Consider the following 21,462-nt stretch of genomic DNA (forward strand, 5'->3'; position numbering starts at 1 on the left):
AGATTCCAATAAGCAAGTTACCAGACTGCTTGCCTCGCTCATATGATCTCAAGAGAATATATGATATGGTTTATTTCCCATCCCAGCCACAGTCAGTCATTTTTATACTGTACAATCAAATATATCTCCATCTCTCTGTTTACAGTACAGTGTGGGCTGCAATCCACCCTTCCTTTTGGCCATTTATTCAAGATTCCACAAAGAAATCAATGAGATTCAAGAAAAGGTCTCATGCAGTGAGGATATGTGGTGAATCTCTATTTTTATCTGTCATTAGCTACAGTATATCTTACAAAATAATCTGAAGTTTTAAGGTAGTCTGGATTAACACAATAGCATGAAGAAGCACCTCCAGCTAGCTTTTATCAGGGTTTCATTAACTAACTCCACATTTCAAAGGAAGATGATGACAAGAGCCCTCCCAGGCTTTCCAGAGCCTCAAAGGTTCCTTCTTTCTTATCCATTTCTCTGCATTGTGGGTGGGCCTTTGTTCATCTGTCATGTCTGTCTTTCTGTTGCAGTTTTGTCAGCATTGATTGTAGTGATTGTCTAAGTCTATTTACACTATTGTGTTATTGTGAAGATTATGATTCCTCCAGACATTTCATATCCAACTTCCAAAGTCCTTTGAGGCCTCTAATTAAGATGTGCAGACAGGGTGCTAGTGATTACACAGGCCATCTTTGAATTAGCATTGTTTGTAAGTCAATATTGTCATGTAGGCATTAATAAGATAAATATCCACAGACTGTTGTATTGTCAATCATTCCCACATATATTTCCTCTAAACCCACTTGGCACGATTCATACAGATGTAGGATCTTCATTTGATCAACCTGTTGCAGGAGAACTTTCCAGCAATGCAGGAAATGTAAAACTTGTAGTGTATTTGAGGTTTAAAAAGATTCTGGAAGTTTCCCTTATGGAAAATGAATGAATCCTACAAAAACGGGCATTAATTATAATTCACATAATAATTCACATTTCCTGTTGCTGCAGGATTATTTTAAGATCCTACGTCTGTACTAAATCAAAAATAAACATGATCAACGTCAAAAAAGAACACAGAGAGCCTATCCATTTAATGACAGTTTACATCACTGCTTTGAATACAAGAAAGCTGTAGGCTCCACTTCCTACCATAAAGGTGAATCAATACAAAGTGTGTTTTGTGTCTGGCAAATTAAATTCAAAGGGATTTGATCGATTTACAAGGAGATATGACTTGGGGCTTGGAGCGGGAGACATTGCTTTCTCAGTATGCACAGTTGGCCCAGAGATTTACAGAGGCTATTAAACTCAGGCCTGAGAGCGGTGGAATAAAAAGAAAGATAGATCGAAATTTTAGGAAGAAACGGAATTAGTTTATTGTTTCTATGTTCTCCGGTATTCTAGTGGAGATTGAATAAGCCTACCACCTGGGAGCTAGTAATAAGCTGGCAGCAGCACTAGACTTTCAGCACCATGGCCACCTCTCTCTCTCTCTGTAGCTCACACAATGCTGTTCACTCTCTCTCTCATTCTCCAGCCAGTTGATTTTCTCAAGGTTGATGACGTTTTTATGGGTAGTGTTTTCTGGTAAGCACCAATTCTGATCCGTCAAATCCCAGTGGTTTTCTAATGTATATAAATGATATTTGCTTTAAGAATAAGTAGTCAGGAATTGCAGGAAAGACACACTTTTTTAAATTATCTAAAACATGTGTCAAACTCATTTCACAGAAGGCCGAGTGACTGCCGGTTTTCGCTCCTCCCTTGTCCTTGATTGATTAATTCAAGTCACTAATTAGTAAGAAACTCCCCTCACCTGGTTGTCTAGGTCTTAATTGAAAGGAAAACCAAAAACCTGCAGACACTCAGCCCTCCGTGGAATGAGTTTGACATCCCTGATCTAAAATGTTTGGTTTTGGTGATATCACCTGTATTTTTTTGGGAAGAACATCTTGGAGGTTAACCTGCAATGGTTTGCCATGCTGACTTCGTTGTGAATCTGAAGAAAGACACTTCTCACCAGATTTAGACAGACTTCATCGGTGTGAGCACCACCAATACACCCGTGGGGACGTGTGGTTGCTCCCTGTGAGCTTCCGTCGCCATGAACGGGATTAGAAGCAAATTAAAAATGTGTTTAAGGGAGCGTTTAAGAGGATTTGGGCCCAGTTAATAAACGGATGTGCTGGGATCAGAAGAGCTGATGTCTTCATTCTACTGAGGCTAGTTTACCCATGTGAGGGATTTCAGCCTGTGTTATACATGGAGAGGATCCAGCTCAGCCCAGGCAGCTTCCTTGCTCTCCTCCCACCCAGGCAGGTGTCTGGGATGAAGCCCAACTCTAGCTCTGCTTCCATGTGAATAAAGTGGGAAAATTAAGATATTCTAACCTCAGAATGTGCTAAACTATTTAGACATACAGTGAGGGAAAAAAGTATTTGATCCCCTGCTGATTTTGTACGTTTGCCAACTGACAAAGAAATTATCAGTCTATAATTTTAATGGGAGGTTTATTTGAACAGTGAGAGACAGAATAACAACAACAAAAAATTCAGAAAAACACATGTCAAAAATGTTATAAATTGATTTGCATTTTAATGAGGGAAATAAGTATTTGACCCCCTCTTAATCAGAAAGATTTCTGGCTCCCAGGTGTCTTTTATACAGGTAACGAGCTGAGATTAGGAGCACACTCTTAAAGGGAGTGCTCCTAATCTCAGCTTGTTACCTGTATAAAAGACACCTGTCCACAGAAGCTATCAATCAATCAGATTCCAATCTCTCCACCCTGGCCAAGACCAAAGAGCTCTCCAAGGATGTCAGGGACAAGATTGTAGACCTACACAAGGCTGGAATGGGCTACAAGACCATCGCCAAGCAGCTTGGTGAGAAGGTGACAACAGTTGGTGTGATTATTCGCAAATGGAAGAAACACAAAAGAACTGTCAATCTCCCTCGGCCTGGGGCTCCATGCAAGATCTCACCTCGTGGAGTTGCAATGATCATGAGAACGGTGAGGAATCAGCCCAGAACTACACAGGAGGATCTTGTCAATGATCTCAAGGCAGCTGGGACCATAGTCACCAAGAAAACAATTGGTAACACACTACGCCATGAAGGACTGAAATCCTGCAGTGCCCGCAAGGTCCCCCTACTCAAGAAAGCACATATACATGTCCGTCTGAAGTTTGCCAATGAACATCTGAATGATTCAAAGGACAACTGGGTTAAAGTGTTGTGGTCAGATGAGACCAAAATGGAGCTCTTTGGCATTAACTCAACTCGCCGTTTTTGGAGGAGGAGGAATGCTGCCTATGACCCCAAGAACACCATCCCCACCGTCAAACATGGAGGTGGAAACATTATGCTTTGGGGGTGTTTTTCTGCTAAGGGGACAGGACAACTTCACCGCATCAAAGGGACGATGGATGGGGCCATGTTCCGTCAAATCTTGGATGAGAACCTCCTTCCCTCAGCCAGGGCATTGAAAATGGGTCGTGGATGGGTATTCCAGCATGACAATGACCCAAAACACACGGCCAAGGCAACAAAGGAGTGGCTCAAGAAGAAGCACATTAAGGTCCTGGAGTGGCCTAGCCAGTCTCCAGACCTAAATCCCATAGAAAATCTGTGGAGGAAGCTGAAGGCTTGGGGACCTTAATGACTTGGGGAAGATCTGCAAAGAGGAGTGGGACAAAATCCCTCCTGAGATGTGTGAAAACCTGGTGGCCAACTACAAGAAACGTCTGACCTCTGTGATTGCCAACAAGGGTTTTGCCACCAAGTACTAAGTCATGTTTTGCAGAGGGGTCAAAAACGTATTTCTCTCATTAAAATGCAAATCATTTTATAACATTTTTGACATGCGTTTTTCTGGATATTTTTGTTGTTATTCTGTCTCTCACTGTTCAAATAAACCTACCATTAAAATTATAGACTGATCATTTCTTTGTCAGTGGGCAAACGTACAAAATCAGCAGGGGATCAAATACATTTTTCCCTCACTCTAGGTTACTGATATCCATGTTTGGACAAGAGTAAACATTCAATGCCAGCTTACATTATGACAGGCTAAACTTGATACATTTTTGTTAAACTGCATATTCACACTATGTGTTTGTGAACACATTCACATCTAGTTTGTGAGTGTTGGTTTAGTAAACACTAGTTTTGCATAACCTATTGAGTGTGGTTTTATGCTGGAGAGAGATACACCCAATCCTCTTTAGTTTGCCAGCTCTTCAGCAAGGCTTCACTCTCCAGTTGTGACATTGCTCATCAGAACTACTTTAGAAAATCTGTCAAGCTGTCTGTTGTAGCTCAAACCTTCAGTACATATTTTAACTGAAAAACAAAAACAGGGGAGCTGTTTTAGCAGTAATGCCTTCTTTAGTAAACAAGCAGAGTGGTACATTAATAAAACAAAATATTACAAACTTTGTATAAGTAGGCTAACTAAAGAGCAAGCCAGGTGAGCACAATGATTGGTATTTTAGGTATTTTATTAGGATCCCCATTAGCTGCTGCTAAAGCAGAAACTACTCTTCCTGGGGCCCACACAAAACATGAAACATGACATTCATAGACAAGAACAGCTCAAGGACAGAACTGCATACATTTAATAATGGCACACGTAGCCTACTTATCAATACATACACACAAAATATCTAGGTCAAATAGGGGAGAGGCATTGTATTGTGAGTTGTTGCTTTATCTGTTTTTGAAACCCGGTTTGCTGTTCATTTGAGCAAAATGAAATGGAAGGGAGTTCCATGCAATAATGGCTCTATATAATACTGTACACTGTCTTGAATTTGTTCTGTATTTGGGGACTTGTGAAAAGCTGTGTGTAAGTTCACTATGCAAACAATTTAGAATTTTCAACACATTAATGTTTCTTATAAAAAGAAGAAGTGATGCAGTCAGTCTCTCCTCAGCTCTTAGCCAAGACAGACTGTCATGCATAGTATTTATATCAGCCCTCTGATTACAATGAAGAGCAAGGCATGCCGCTCTGTTCTGGGCCAGCTGCAGCTTAACGAGGTCTTTCTTTGCAGCACTTGACCACATAACGGGAAAACTAGAGAGAAAAAACTAGAGTCTGCAGGACTTGCTGTTTAGAGTGTGGACAGACCTCTCCCCATCTTTACAACCATTGAATCTATATGTTTTGACCTTGACAGTTTACAATCTAAGGTAGCGCCAAATAATTTAGTCTCCTCAATTTGTTCAACAGCCACATCATTTATTACCAGATTCAGCTGAGGTTTGTTGTTTGCCCACTTTGCAAATGAAGTAAGCATTAAAATAATTGGCAACATCACATGGTTTTGTGATGACTAAGCCAGCTGATTCGATTAAATAATTTGTCTTTCTGCCCATAATCTCATTTAAAGTACTCAAAAGCTTTTTTCCATCATTCTTTATATAATTGATATTGGCTTCATAATACAGATTATTCTTATTTTTGTTGAGTTCAGTCACATAATTTCTTAATTTGTAGTAAGTCAGCCAGTCAGATGTGCAGCCAGACTTATTAGCCACTCCTTTTGCCCCATGTCTTTCAACCACACAGTTTTTCAATGCCTCATCAATCCATGGAGCCTTAACAGTTCTAACAGTCAGTTTCTTAACAGGTGCATGTTTATCAATAATAGGAAAAAGCTAATTCATAAATGAATCAAGTGCAGTGTCTGGATGCTCCTTATTACATCAGGCCAACAAATGATACTCATCAAAATGGAAATGTTTCAACTGGTAAATGAGGATTTATGATTGTATTCCTCATAGTTGCTTAGAAAATAAGTATTTCTAGATTGTGTTGTGTTATTTTTTTTTAAATAACGATTTATGCACACTATTACTAGGGTTAACTCAATATTCTATTAGAGACCATTTACAATCACAGTGTATTATCATCACTGTAAATCAATTGCAGTAAGAGCAAACACCACCCGTATTGTCTTCAGAGAGGACTGAGTCATCGTTTTTAAAGCCAACTGTTAACTTTGCTTTTTTCTCCATACAGCTGTGTTCACAGAGGTCCCCCATGACATCACAGCACAGAGTGGCCAGGACGTGGAGATGGCATGCTCCTTCCGGGGGGCAGGCCCCTCCTACTCCCTTGAGATCCAGTGGTGGTATATCAGGAACCACAGAGACTGGACAGAGAAACAGCCCTGGACCTCCAATCAGGTAGCTAGACTGCTCACTCTGTCACTGCTGACAGAATGTTGTTGGTGAGGTGTTCTGTGATCAGTGATCAAAGGTTTGAGGCAGAAGATGGAACAAAGTCTTCTTATTCTCCCACATTGCAAACAGAAATGGAAATAGCAAGCATAGCATTAGAATACAGTGCACAAACTCCTGACTAAATCCCAATCCTTAGAGTTTGCCATCGAGGCACAGCTATACAAGTCAGAATCAGTACCAACTAATAAAGTACACAGGAATAAACTGAGTGAGGTGAGCAGCAAGGTAATAAACCACACATTAATCACTGCAGTAGGTAGAAATAGCAGCAGGTTCCCCAGGTGCCCCAGAGGCACAGGAACAGAAGAGGAGGGTGAGGAACCATCTCATGGGAAAATGCACCTGAGCTGGGTAAAGCAGAGCAGGTTTTCCATGAGGACACACAGAATGTTTTCCAGTCCTCCTGCTGTGTTTTCCGACACTTTTTAATTGGAAAAGGGAGAAATGTAAAGAAACTTCCTCTCACTCTGATTCATTATTCATGAAGTGTCCCTGAGGACTGGCTGTGTTACACCATGCTTCCATCCCATTGCTGGAGCGTAGGGCAGGTGGTGCTACTGACCTAGAATACTGTACAGGCTGTGCTGTAGTGAACCCTCATTTTCTTGATGAATCATGCCTACATGATAATATAGGCACAGGTTGAAATGTATAGCATATTTTTTTAGTTTTTCGAATTCATATTACAATTGTGGGGAATACTAAGATTGTGGAGATTGGTGCCTTGGGGGAAACACAGGTGGGTGGTTCCACGAAAAGAGTGCCCTTTGCGTCCCTTTGATATTTTAAGTAGAAATTGTGCACCAATATGGAATTTTAAAAGACTGTTATATTTAATATGTTGCCGTTTAATATAGACTACATGGAGAATTCAATAAATCAAATGTTTTTATATGAATAAAAACTTGCTGAAGTGCTAAATTCAGCATTTTGACATGTCCCTCTGTGTCTTCTAGGTATATTTTACCCCACTAAACCCCAACATTTCAAAAAAATGTCACCCCCATTGTAAAGCCCTAGTTATTTTGTTGCTTTAACAAAGTCATTTCTGGAGATTATTATTATTTATTGTTTAGTGATTCATTTATGTCTGTCCCTCATTTTAAGTTCAATCCTATTACATGAACTGAACTCTCGTCTTAATATGGTGAAACTATTCCTTCTCAAAATGCCCCGACCCAGGTTTCACCTCTCAATCTATTCCTCTTAATAGAGTGGTGAATCTCTATTGTGGTGAATTAGGAACAAATATACACAGGCAGTTAGAAAAGCTAAGGCTAGCTTTTTCAAACACAAATTTGCATCCTGTAGTACTAACTCAAAAAAGTTCTGGGACACTGTAAAGTCCATGGAGAATAAGAGCACCTCCTCCCAGCTGCCCACTGCTCTGAGGCTAGGAAACACTGTTACCACCGATAAATCCACTATAATTGTGAATTTCAATAAGCATTTCTCTACAGCTGGCCATGCTTTCCACCTGGCTACCCCTACCCCGGTCAACTGCCCGGCACCCTCCACAGCAACCCGCCAAAGCCCCCACCATTTCTCCTTCACCCAAATCCAGATAGCTGATGTCCTGAAAGAGCTGCAAAATCTGGACCCCTACAAATCAGCCAGGCTAGACAATCTGGACCCTCTCTTTCTAAAATTATCTGCCTAAATTGTTGCAACCCCTATTACTAGCCTGTTTAACCTCTCTTTCGTATCGTCTGAGATTCCCAAAGATTGGAAAGTTGCCGCGGTCATCCCCCTCTTCAAAGGGGGTGACACTCTAGACCCAAACTGCTACAGACCAATATCTATCCTACCCTGTCTTTCTAAGGTCTTCGAAAGCCAAGTTAACAAACAGATTACCGACCATTTCGAATCCCACTGTACCTTCTCCGCTATGCAATCTGATTTCAGAGCTGGTTATGGGTGCACCTCAGCCACGCTCAAGGTACTAAACGACATCATAACCGCCATCGATAAGAGACATTACTGTGCAGCCGTCATCATCGACCGGGCCAAGGCTTTCGACTCTGTCAATCACCACATTCTTATTGGCAGACTCGACAGCCTTGGTTTCTCAAATGATTGCCCCGCCTGGTTTACCAACTACTTCTCTGATAGAGTTTAGTGTGTCAAATCGGAGGGCCTGTTGTCCGGACCTCTGGCAGTCTCTATGGGGGTGCCACAGGGTTCAATTCTCAGGCCGACTCTCTTCTCTGTATACATCAATGATGTTGCTCTTGCTGCTGGTGATTCTCTGATCCACCTCTATGCAGACGACACCATTCTGTATACTTCTGGCCCCTCTTTGGACACTGTGTTAACTAACCTCCAGACGAGCTTCAATGCCATACAACTCTCCTTCCGTGGCCTCCAACTGCTCTTAAACGCAGGTAAAACTAAATGCATGCTCTTCAATCGATCACTACCCGCACCTGTTCGCCCGTCCAGCATCACTACTCTGGACGGCTCTGACTTAGAATACGTGGACAACAACAAATACCTGGGTGTCTGGTTAGACTGTAAACTCTCTTTCCAGGCTCACATTAAGCATCTTCAATCCAAAATTACATCTAGAATAGGCTTCCTATATCGCAACAAAGCATCCTTCACTCATGGTGCCAAACACACCCTCGTAAAACTGACCACCCTACCAATCCTTGACTTCAGTGATGTCATCTATAAAATAGCCTCCAACACTCTACTCAACAAACTGGATGCAGTCTATCACAGTGCCATCCGTTTTGTCACCAAAGCCCCATACACTACCCACCATTGCGACCTGTACGCTCTCGTTGGTTGGCCCTCGCTTCATACTCGTCGCCAAACCCACTGGTTACAGGTTATCTACAAGTCTCTGTTAGGTAAAGCACCGCCTTATCTCAGCTCACTGGTCACGATAGCAGCACCCACCCGTAACACGCGCTCCTGCAGGTATATCTCACTGGTCACCGCCAATTCCTCCTTTAGTCGTCTTTCCTTCCAGTTCTCTGCTGCCAATGACTGGAACGAACTGCAAAAATCTCTGAAGCTGGAGACTCATATCTCCCTCACTAGCTTTAAGCACCAGCTGTCAGAGTAGCTCACAGATCACTGCACCTGTACATAGCCCATCTGTATATAGCCCATCTATCTACCTACATCATCCCCATACTGTATTTATTTATTTATCCCGCTCCTTTGCACCCCAGTATCTCTACTTGCACATTCATCTTCTGCACCTCTATCATTCCAGTATTTAATTGCTATATTGTAATTACTTCGTCACCATGGCCTATTTATTGTCTTAACTTACCTCATTTGCACTCACTGTATATAGACTTTTTGTTTTCTTTTGTTCTACTGTATTATTGACTGTATGTTTTGTTTATTCCATGTGTAACTCTGTGTTGTTGTATGTGTCGAATTGCTACACTTTATCTTGGCCAGGTCGCAGTTGCAAATGAGAACTTGTTCTCAACTAGCCTACCTGGAAAAATAAAGGTGAAATAAATAAATAAAAAATCTCCACATACCGTACGGAATTTTGAGTACAGCTGTACATTTTGGATGCAATTACCTGTAAAGTAGGCATTATTAGGCCCATTATCTATGTTCTGCTCTTTGGTTAAATTACCTGTAAGTGGACTCATCATCGATGTAAGGCAGTGGGGAATAAAATAAAGAAATACAAGTATTTCCAAAGTTTCTTATTCTTTGAAATCTCTTTCCTACAGGTTGTACCCCAGGATGAGATGTCAAAGGATGCTACCAAAATAAGTGTGAGTCTTTGCTTGCTGCATTATATGTTATATTTCCTGCCTGTCTGGCTTCTCTTTTGCACTTTTGTATTTGTGTTGTTGGCAATCTAGTGTCCAATAGAGGCCTCATTACCAAAGAAACAATGCAATAAGTATTGACATTTATTGGGGGCTGTGGAAGCTGAATGTCAGCTTTTTTTCAAGAATACAGACCTTATGAAAGTTCCACAGTATACCTTTAATCTTGTAATGAATCAAGTCTAGTGATACTTAACTTGACATTTTTGCCATCCATTGTGACATTGTGGGAGGATAACCAACCTTCCAATTAATGGCAAAGCATTTCTTAGCCGCTATAAATGCTAAGTTACACAGTTTCTTCTGATAACAGTCTTCAGTATCAACATTTCCAAGGAAACAAAAATGGAGAGAATGCTGAGATAATATAACATACTCTTTGCCAGAATTCAGCCAGCCTTCACAAGACCATAACATATGCAAATATGTCCCCTTTTGTGTTTTACACCTCCAGCAGAGGAATTACATTTCTGTGTGCATGATATTCAGTTTAACTGGCATATATAGTACGTTCTATGGATGGTCTTAAACTGCAGTAATTTATGTCTGAGATTATATGAACATGACTGGGCATTCTAACATATCTGTATCCATTCATCATCATCAATAGCGTCTCGCAGGTCTTCCTCATATTTTTGTGTTACATGTTTTGTGTCATCGGGAAAAGCCTCCATCAACCCTTGATACAGTTTGGAAATCAACTTTAGAGGTTTGTCAGACTGCCTTAAAATAGTTTCAATCTTTGAAGCTTCTTCCTTGTCCAGTGTTTGCTGCACAGAAAGAATAAAGGGTTGTATCTGCAAAAGTTCACCACAGCTCCGTCACAGACTGGTCTCCCCTGGCTGCCTGACCCTGCTGAGACCCCTGTTACCATCTGATCCTGCTGAGACCCCTGTCACCATCTGACCCTGCTGAGACCCCTGTCATCATCTGATCCTGCTCAGATGAGGCATGACAAAGAATTACCTTGGTGTACATTTATACATTAGTATTATCCAAGAATAGAATCAATGGTTCAATAATTGAAATGACCATCACTCCCAGATCCCAGACTGTAGCCTACCCATCAACTCAAGGTGGAACATTGTATCCTTTCACTGGTTGTTATAATATAGTGCAAAATTCACCTGAGCTCTGTAGACTGGTCTTCCCTGGCTGTCTGACCCTGCTGGAACACCTGTCACCATCTGATCCTGCAATTCCAAGATGGCGTAGCAGTGCGGATGTGTTTGTTGTTGTCCCGTGTAAGTTTTACATTTTTTTCGTATTTTTTTGTATATATTTCAATCTCTTTTTCCATTTTTAAATTAAATATACCTTCCGGCAACGCGCCTCACCCAATGTGATCCGGATCTGCTATTTTTAGACCTTATAGCTAGAACCTCCATCAGCAGCTAGCCATCAGCAGCTAACCAGCTAATTAGCTACTAGCTATTTAGTAATTGCTAGCCACTGCTAGCAGCCTTTACCTTTAGCTCAGAAACCAGACGCTTTTAGCCTGGATAATACCTGCCAGTCTGCACAGCCCGATATCAACCCTGAGCATATTGGACTGCTTTTCTCCACTACATCACCGGATTCCTGCCGTAAGCTCTGGACCATTACTCCGGATCATCGCAGCTTGCTAGCTGCTACAGAGTGGCCCAGCCCCGAAGCTAGCCTTGAGCCAAGCCCATCTCCCAGCCTGCTCAGTGGACCCTATGATCACTCGGCTACCCAGCTGATGCCTCCCGGACTCTTCACCAACACGACTAGACGACACTACATCACCAGATTCCTGCTGTAAGCTCTGGACCTTTGCACCGGGCACACCGGAGTGGCTATGGTGGCTAACGCTCTTGTCCCGAAGCTAGCACCAGTTAGCCTCGGGCCAGGTGCATCTCTCGGCTAGCAAATTAAATTACTCCAGCTACAATACCTCTTTTGCCAATTTGGCCTGGACCCTTTGTCGACACGGAGCCCCGCCGATCCATCACGACTGGTCTGCCAACGTAATTCTGTCCGATGTGCCCTCAACCGGCCTTTGCCGGATGTCGGTTAAGCCCTTTTCCCGAAGCTAGCACCAGTTAGCCTCGAGCCAGGCGCATCTCCCGGCTAGCGTAGTAACGACTACCTAGCGGCTTCCCTGTTTCATCAATTGCTATTCACTGGACCCTATGATCACTTGGCTACATAGCTGATGCCTGCTGGACTGTTCATTAATCACGGTACTCCATTTTATTTATTTTGTTTATCTGTCGGCCCCAGCCTCGAACTCAGGCCCTGTGTGTAGTTAACTGACCCTCTCTGCCCATTCATCACCATTTTACCTGTTGTTGTTGTTGTCTTAGCTGATTAGCTGTTGTTGTCTTATCCGTTGTTGTCTTAACTAGCTCTCCCAATCAACACCTGTGATTGCTTAATGCCTCGCTTTATGTCTCTCTCTGTCAATATGCCTTGTATACTGCTGTTTAGGGTAGTTATCATTGTTTTATTTTACTGCGGAGCCCCTAGTCCCGCTCAACATGCCTTAGACAGCTCTTTTGTCCCACCTCCCACACATGCGGCGACCTCACCTAGCATAACTAGTGCCTCCAGAGATGAAACCTCTCTTATCGTCGCTCAGTGGCTAGGTTTACCTGCACTGTACTCACATCCTACCATACCCATGTCTGTACATTATGCCCTGAATCTATCCTACCATGCCCGGAAATCTGCTCCTTTTATTCTCTGTTCCCAACATACTAGACGACCAGTTTTGCTAGCCTTTAGCCGTACCCTCATCCTACTCCTCCTCTGTTCCTCGGGTGATGTAGAGGTTAAGCCAGTCCCTGTGTGTCCCCAGGCGCTCTCATTTGTTGACTTCTGTAACTGTAAAAGCCTTGGTTTCATGCATGTTAACATCAGAAGCCTCCTCCCTAAGTTTGTTTTACTCACTGCTTTAGCACACTCAGCCAACCCTGATGTCCTTGCCATGTCTGAATCCTGGCTTAGGAAGGCCACCAAAAATTCTGAAATTTCCATCCCCAACTACAACATTTTCTGTCAAGATAGAACTGCCAAAGGGGGAGGAGTTGCAATCTACTGCAGAGATAGCCTGCAAAGTTCTGTCATACTTTCCAGGTCTATTCCCAAATAGTTCGAGCTTCAATTTTTTTTAATTAATCTCTCCAGAAGTAAGTCTCTCAATGTTGCCGCCTGTTATAGACCCCCCTCAGCCCCCAGCTGTGCCCTGGTCACCATATATGAATTGATTGCCCCCCATCAATCTTCAGATTTCATTCTGTTAGGTGACCTAAACTGGGATATGCTTAACACCCCAGCCGTCCTACAATCTAAGCTAGATGCCCTCAATCTCACACAAATTAACAAGGTACCCACCAGGTACAACCCTAAATCTGTAAACATGGGCACCCTCATAGATATTATCCTGACCAACTTGCCCTCCAAATACACCTCTGCTGTTTTCAATCAGGATCTCAGCGATCACTGCCTCATTGCCTGCATCCGTTATGGGTCCGCAGTCAAACGACCACCCCTCATCACTGTCAAACGCTCCCTAAACACTTCTACGGGCAGGCCTTTCTAATCAACCTGGCCCGGGTATCCTGGAAGGATATTGACCTCATCCCGTCAGTAGAGGATGCCTGGTTGTTCTTTAAAAGTCCTCACCATCTTAAATAAGCATGCCCCTTTAAAAAAATGTAGAACTAAGAACAGATATAGCCCTTGGTTCACTCCAGACCTGACTGCCCTCGACCAGCACAAAAACATCCTGTGGCGTACTGCATTAGCATCGAATAGCCCCCGCAATATGCAACTCTTCAGGGAAGTCAGGAACCAATACACACAGTCAGTTAGGAAAGCAAAGGCTAGCTTTGTCAAACAGAAATTTGCATCCTGTATCTCTAACTCCAAAAAGTTTTGGGACACTGTAAAGTCCATGGAGAATAAGAGCACCTCCTCCCAGCTGCCCACTGCACTGAGGCTAGGAAACACTGTCACCACCGATAAATTCACGATAATCACATTTCTCTACGGCTGGCCATGCTTTACTCCTGGCTACCCCAACCCCGGCCAACAGCTCCGTACCTCCCGCAGCTACTTGCCTAAGCCTCCCCAGCTTTTCCTTCACCCAAATCCAGATAGCTGATGTTCTGAAAGAGCTGCAAAACCTGGAACCGTACAAATCAGCTGGGCTAGACAATCTGGACCCTCTCTTTCTAAAATGATCGGCCGCCATTGTTGCAACCCCTATTACTAGTCTGTTCAACCTCTCTTTCATATCGTCCAAGATTCATAAAGATTGGAAAGCTGCCGCGGTCATCCCCCTCTTCAAAAGGGGGTGACACTCTAGACCCAAACTGTTACAGACCTATATCCATCCTGCCCTGCCCTTTCTAAAGTCTTCGAAAGCCAAGTTAATAAACAAATCACTGTCCATTTCGAATCCCACTGTAACTTCTCTGCTGTGCAATCCGGTTTCCGAGCTGGTCACAAATGCACCTCAGCCACACTCAAGGTACTAAATTATATCATAACCGCCATCGATAAAAGACAGTACTGTGCAGCCGTATTCATCGACCTGGCCAAGGCTTTCGACTCTGTCAATCACAGTATTCTTATCGGAAGAATCAACAGGCTTGGTTTCTCAAATGACTGCCTCGCCTGGTTCACCAACAACTTCTCAGATAGAGTTCAGTGTGTCAAATCGGAGGGCCTGTTGTCTGGACCTCTGGCAGTCTCTATGGGGTTACCACAGGGTTCAATTCTCGGACCTACTGTTTTCTCTGTATATATCAACGATGTCGCTCTTGCTGTGGGTGATTCCTTGATCCACCTCTACACAGACGACACCATTCTGTATACATCTGGCCCTTCTTTGGACACTGTGTTAACAAACCTCCAAACGAGCTTCAATGCCATACAACTCTCCTTCCATGGCCTCCAACTGCTCTTCAACCGATCGCTGCCCGCACTCACCCGCCCGACTAGCATCCCTACTCTGGACGGTTCTGACTTAGAATATGTGGACAACTACACATACCTAGGTGTCTGGCTAGACTGTAAACTCTCCTTCCAGGCTCATATTAAGCATCTCCAATTCAAAATTAAATCTAGAATCGGCTTTCTATTTCGCAATAAAGCCTCCTTCACTCACGCTGCCAAACATACCCTAAAACTGACTATCCTACCAATCCTCGACTTCGGCAATGTCATTTACAAAATCTCAGCTCACTGGTCACCATAGCAACACCCACCTGTAGCATGCATTCCAGCAGGTATATCTCACTGGTCTTCCCCAAAGCCATCACCTCTTTGGCCGCCTTTCCCTCCAGTTCTCTGCTGCCAATGACTGGAACGAATTGCAAAATCACTGAAGTTGGAGACTTATATCTCCCTCACTAACTTCAAGCATCAGCTATCTGAGCAGCTTACTGATCGCTGCAGCTGTACACAGTGTAATGCCCTGGCCATAGAGAGGGGTTTTTGTTCTTTATTTTTGGTTAGGCCAGGGTGTTACATTGGGTGGGCGTTCTATGTTCATTTTACTATGTTTTTGTATTTCTTTGTTTTGGGCCGTGTGTGGCTCCCAATCAGGCACAGCTGAAGTTCGTTGTTGCTGATTGGGAGTCACACATAAGTAGCCTATTTTTCCTTTGGGTTTTGTGGGTGATTGTTTTCTGTCTCGTTCGTTTTTGACCAGACAGGACTGTTTGCTATCGTTGCTGTTTTATGTTTTGTTTATAGTGGTTCATTTTATTAAATATTCATAATGAATCCACAACCTCCGCTGCATCTTGGTTTTCTTGCGACGACAGCCCTTACACACAGCCCATCTATAAATAGCCCATCCATCTACCTATCTCATCCCCATATTGTTTTTATTTACTTTTGTTTGCTCTTTTGCACACCAGTATTTTTACTTGCATATCATCACCTGCACATCTATCACTCCAGTGTTAATTTGCTAGATTGTAATTACTTTGCGACTGTGGCCTATTTATTGCCTTACCTCCTTACTCCATTTGCACACACTGTATATAGATTTTTCTATTGTGTTATTGACTGTACTTTTGTTTATCCCACACGTAAACTCTGTGTTGTTGTTTTTTGTTGCACTGCTTTGCCTTATCTTTGCCAGATCGCAGTTGAAAATGAGAACTTGTTCTCAACTGGCCTACCTGGTTAAATAAAGGTGAAAAAAATAAATAATAATTAAGACATGTTGAGCATAGTGTTGTGTACTGATTGTGCGCCATGACAGTGAAGCCTGTAGAGCTGTTAATACCATGTCAGTGTAAAATGTAGGGAATTAGCTAGGGAAACTGACAAATGATTAACATTACATTGCTGTACTGACTAATAAAACTCACATTATTCTGAAAAAACGTCAGAATATAATTTCAATCGTTTTTCCGCTGTTTCATCGTTTGATTCAGGTCTAGTGTGATTGAGGCAAAAATAATAGCTATAGTTAGTGAGCTAGCTAGTTAGATAACGTTAGCCAACTTTTGGCTAGCTCTAGCTAATGGTTCAATGGTACATCATCAAATGTACTTCTGTTGAAACAACTCGGAGAAAAAAACGCAACACAGACCGCAGCGGCCTCTGATCAACTCTCCCGTGCTGGTCCTATTCATCAGCCTTTCAGAAGCTTTGCCTTCACACAACCTGTCCGCATGTGGTCCTAAATCCAGCCGGCCAAAACCAGAAAACAGCCTACCCGACCGCTCTGAGGCGTCCACATGGTCCTAAAGCACACAGGTGCCACGTTTTGTATCACATTGCAATTATACAACTGAGGGGACAAAAATGCAATTTCAGAATGTTCCCCCAGTGCGCAGTGAAAGTTGCGCCCCTGAATGATTATATCTCTTTGCAGCAAAATCTGCAGAGCTGAGATTGTTGTATGCCCCGTATATATATAGCATTCTGTTAAATTGTTGAATAAACTGTTGTTTTTGTATCAGTTCATATACCATGTGCCATGGAATCGGTACATCTAAAATCTATTTTGCAACCTGTATGGCACAGCTGCTAACATTTTTGTCCTCAAATAAAAATTGTATATTTTTCTATTTATGCCAATCCTTTTCAGACCATTTTTATATTTAATATATGGCAGACAAGCAAGTTTCCTACATTCTCCCTCTTCCACTTGCCTCCTCCATTTTTGCGGTAATGTTTCAATCAGTTGGTTGTAATTTTGGATTGAGCAAACATTCCCGTATATTTTTGATAGTTGCATATGTGACATAACTCCAGCATTCCTAACCATATTATCGTTAATAAATATAATATTAAAAAAATTACATTTTCTTCCATAAACAATGTTTTTTTTATCAATCAGTATATTTGAGTTTAACCATAATATTTGTTGTAATATGTGTTCTCTTTTCTGGAGGATAAAATGTAAATTGTAACCAGCTTTGTATGGCTTGTTTAAGAAAGGGCGATACTTTAAACAGAATTTCATTTTCAATTAATTAAATATTCCCTGTCTTAGGTCAGTTAGGATCACCACTTTATTTTAAGAATGTGAAAAGTCAGAGAATAGACAGAATGATTTATTTCAGCTTTTATTTCTTTCATCACATTCCCAGTGGGTCAGAAGTTTACATACACTCAATTAGTATTTGGTAGCATTGCCTTTAAACTTGGGTCAAACGTTTCGGGTAGCCTTCCACAAGCTTCCCACAATAAGTTGGGTGAATTTTGGCCCATTCCTCCTGACAGAGCTGGTGTAACTGAGTCAGGTTTGTAGGCCTCCTTGCTCGCACATGCTTTTTCAGTTCTGCCCACAAATGTTCTATAGGATTGAGGTCAGGGCTTTGTGATGGCCTCTCCAACACCTTGACTTTGTTGTCCTTAAGCCATTTTGCCACAACTTTGGAAGAATGCTTGGGGTCATTGTCCATTTGAAAGACCCATTTGCGACCAAGCTTTAACTTCCTGACTGATGTCTTGAGATGTTGCCGCAATATATCCACATAATATTCCTTCCTCATGATGCCATCTATTTTGTGAAGTGCACCTGCAGCAAAGCACCCCCACAACATGATGCTGCCACCCCCGTGCTTCATGGTTGGGATGGTGTTCTTCGACTTGCAAGCGTCCCCCCTTTTCCTCCAAACATAACGATGGCCAAAGTTCTATTTTTGTTTCATCAGACCAGAGGACATTTCTCCAAAAAGTACGATCTTTGTCCCCATGTGCAGTTGCAAACCGTAGTCTGGCAAAAGAACATTATGAAACATCATAGATACCAGGCCTGGTCTGCATAGCAGATGCCTGGACATTACTTTAACCCATTGTATAAGAGATTCACCAAAATTAAAATAGTCCAGGCATTTATATATAATTTCTAGTCGTACTTTATCAAAATCATTTTCAAAATCTGCTATGCAGACCAGGCCTGGTATCTATGATGTTTCGTAATGTTCTATTGTTTCAAGATATTTTCGTATATTATCTCCAATATATCGTCCATGTAAGAAATATCTGGTAAAACCTTTTTAATTCTATGTGCTATGCATTTCGCCAGGATTTTGGCATCACAACATTGTGGTGTAAGAGGTCTCCAGTTTTTTAAATGGACTTGATCTTTATACATACCTTGTGGGTCCTGTTTCAGTAGTATTGAAATCAGACATTCTTGCCTGATAAAATGGTAGACCTGATAGTCTACCATTTTTATAGAAGTAGTTAAAACATGCTAATAATGGATCTTTGAGTTCATCAAAAAAGGTCTGATATACCTCTACTGGTATACTGTCAAGCCCTGGTGTTTTTACACACTGAAAGAATTTAATTGCCTCAAGAAATTCCTCCTCTGTAAATTGGCCTTCAGACGGGACTTTCTGTATATTTCTTAATTTTAGATTATTATTATCAGGAAAGAAATCCTTACAGCTAACATCATTCAGTGGAGATGGAAGAGACTGAAAAGAAAACGTGCTTAAAAAATGTTGCTTCCTTTCAAAATATAATTTGGTAAATCATGGATGATTATATAGTGAACAAACCCAATGCCATGATTAGATTGTGAGAGAAAAAACACACCAATCTCTTTCATAAGTCCTATAAACAATAAAAGCTCATTTACCAAGATTTCTAAAAATGTATTTATAGCGTTTTGGAAATAAACTCTTCACTTACTTCTGCTACAGTTATGTGTTTCAGTTCTATAGAAAGACTGAGGCTGCAGTAAGATGGTGTGATGTCTTCTTGTCTTCTCTCATTAAAGCATGACTGCGCCCAACTTCACGACTGCAGTGCGCTCTGATGTCTTAATTTAACCCTTGTGTAGTCTTAACATTCTGTATACTCCCCTTGTCCTAAGGGTAAACAATGACCCGCCTTCACTAAACCCCTAAAATAAAGCAGCTTAATTTAATTTTAAACCCCAAATCTATTTTGCATGAAGAAACAACCTGTCATTCATCACAAACTTTGTGAATATCTGGGTTTTCCCTCTTCACAATGCAGAAAGACTGCATTTAATCTGTGACACCACTCATTTGTATTACAACACACCTGTCATAATTGTTTTCTTTACTAAAGTAGAGGTTTATTATTATTATTATTATTATTATTGCTAAAGGTACTGTATAGGTGTAAACATACATTTTTTAGCAAGAGATAGCACTTGTATAGCCTAAGAAAGTAGCAGAAATGTGCAGAAAGTAGTTTGGAATGCATTTTATTGAAGGGAAACAATAACAGTCTTGACATTTTTTGGCAACATAGTGATATATTCTTATATTGTACAATGAGGAATTCAACTACAAAATACTAGTCTTCTCCCATTTTTTGAACCATTGCCCCCACCCACAAGGTGTATAAACAACAACAATAAATAAGAATAAAATAAGATAATAGATACGTAACAAAAACGTGAAGAACATAAATCAATCAACTCTAATTAGCACATGTAGGACAGTATGCAAGTGTGTGTGCATGGACTTTGCAGATGTATTTCTCACATGTGTAGCACATAGTATTTGTTTTACAGTGCTTCTTTGGGGGCAGAATTGGCATTGTCTCCTCTTGCCTGCCCCAGCTGCAGCCTCATGTGGATCAGGACAAGATTCAGCCCCCTGTACAGCTTTCACAAGCACTGCCGAGGCTGTTCTGCGGGAGAGGCACTTCCTTCTTTGAATGTGTGGGGTTACAAGTGCCTTTCCCAGCTGCTCCAGGAACACCCTCCTCTTGTTCCGCTTATCAGGCATCCAGGTAGGGTTGATGTTGTTCCATATCACGAAGGCATTGTATGAGGACACATCAATGATGTTATGGAAGATGACCAGGGGCCAGCAGGCAGTCATACTCCTGCAGCTGTAAGTTCCAATCACCTTGTCCAGGTTGTCCACGCCTCCTTTGTTGTGGTTGTAGTCCAGGATGATGGCTGGCTTCCTGTCCTCATGATCACTGATCTCAGAGGTTTTGTGCAGTGTGCTCAGGAGGACCACATTCTTGTTCCTCTTTGGGAGGTAAGAAACTTGAGGGGTGGTGGGGGTGAAGGCAAACTTTGATGAGAAGGCCTCTCTCCCCCTTGTTGCGAGGAGTGCAGGGGGGAGCTCAGGCTTGTTCTTTCTAACTGTACCAACCATAGTGATCTTCCTCTTCAGGAGCTGCTGGCTGAGTTCAATCAGTAGCACACACAATCTAAATTTATCATTTTTTGTGTGTGTGTGCCTGCGTGCATGCGTACGTGTGTGCGTGTGCGTGTGTGTGTGTGTCTTTCTGGTTTTTGTGGTGTGTAAATAATTTTATAACTGCCGGGTCAAAAATGACCCTAAGACAATCTTGTACCCTGGTGAAGTACAGCTTTCATGGAAATATGAACAAAGGCAATGTTTCACTTTTTCTAATGTTGGGGTCACTCTAGGAAAAGTCGTCACATTTCAAGTTGAAAAATATATAATTTAGGGGGGTTTCTCTGCTGTTAAACATAGTGGCAGGTCATTTTTTACCCTTAAGACAACACAAGGATTAAAAAAGGAGAGACTGTGTGCTCCTTGCTGGAGAATGATTGGGGAGTCAGTAGAACTTTTGATAGCTCATCCGCCCTGGTAGTGCCTTTATGCCACCAGCCTGGCTGAGGGTAATGATTTGTTAACAGCTAGTTCTGTGCTCGCATAGCGGTTCTTCAGCTTGCTGTGCGTGTCCCTCTACTCTCTTGTCTCCAGGAGAAGATGAAGCCTATCTCTGATCTGAGGTTTCCTCACTGGTTAATGTCCCTGTTGGCTGGCTAGCTGCTGCTGACTAGCCATAATGAAACCAACAGCTGTGGTGTAAAGGAGGACACCACTGGGCCATCACTCAGCCGGTAAAACGGTACGGAGTCGCTCAGCCGGTAAAACGGTACGGAGTCGCTCAGCCGGTAAACCGGTACGGAGTCGCTCAGCTGGTAAAACGGTACGGA

At 42.1% G+C, this 21,462-nt stretch overlaps 1 protein-coding gene across 1 annotated transcript in view; it reads left to right on the plus strand.

Annotated features, from left to right (window-relative positions):
* LOC106566903 (V-set and transmembrane domain-containing protein 2-like protein) overlaps nucleotides 1–21,462 on the plus strand; it is a 37,387-nt gene that overhangs the window by 12,802 nt on the left and 3,123 nt on the right. Inside the window, exons 2-3 of the mRNA XM_014135475.2 lie at nucleotides 6,020–6,186; nucleotides 9,951–9,995. Coding sequence (XP_013990950.1) covers nucleotides 6,020–6,186; nucleotides 9,951–9,995 — 212 coding nt within the window. The remainder of the gene's footprint in view (nucleotides 1–6,019; nucleotides 6,187–9,950; nucleotides 9,996–21,462) is intronic.

Source organism: Salmo salar, chromosome ssa13 (assembly GCF_905237065.1).
Source record: "Salmo salar chromosome ssa13, Ssal_v3.1, whole genome shotgun sequence".
NCBI classification, from domain to species: Eukaryota; Metazoa; Chordata; class Actinopteri; order Salmoniformes; family Salmonidae; genus Salmo; species Salmo salar.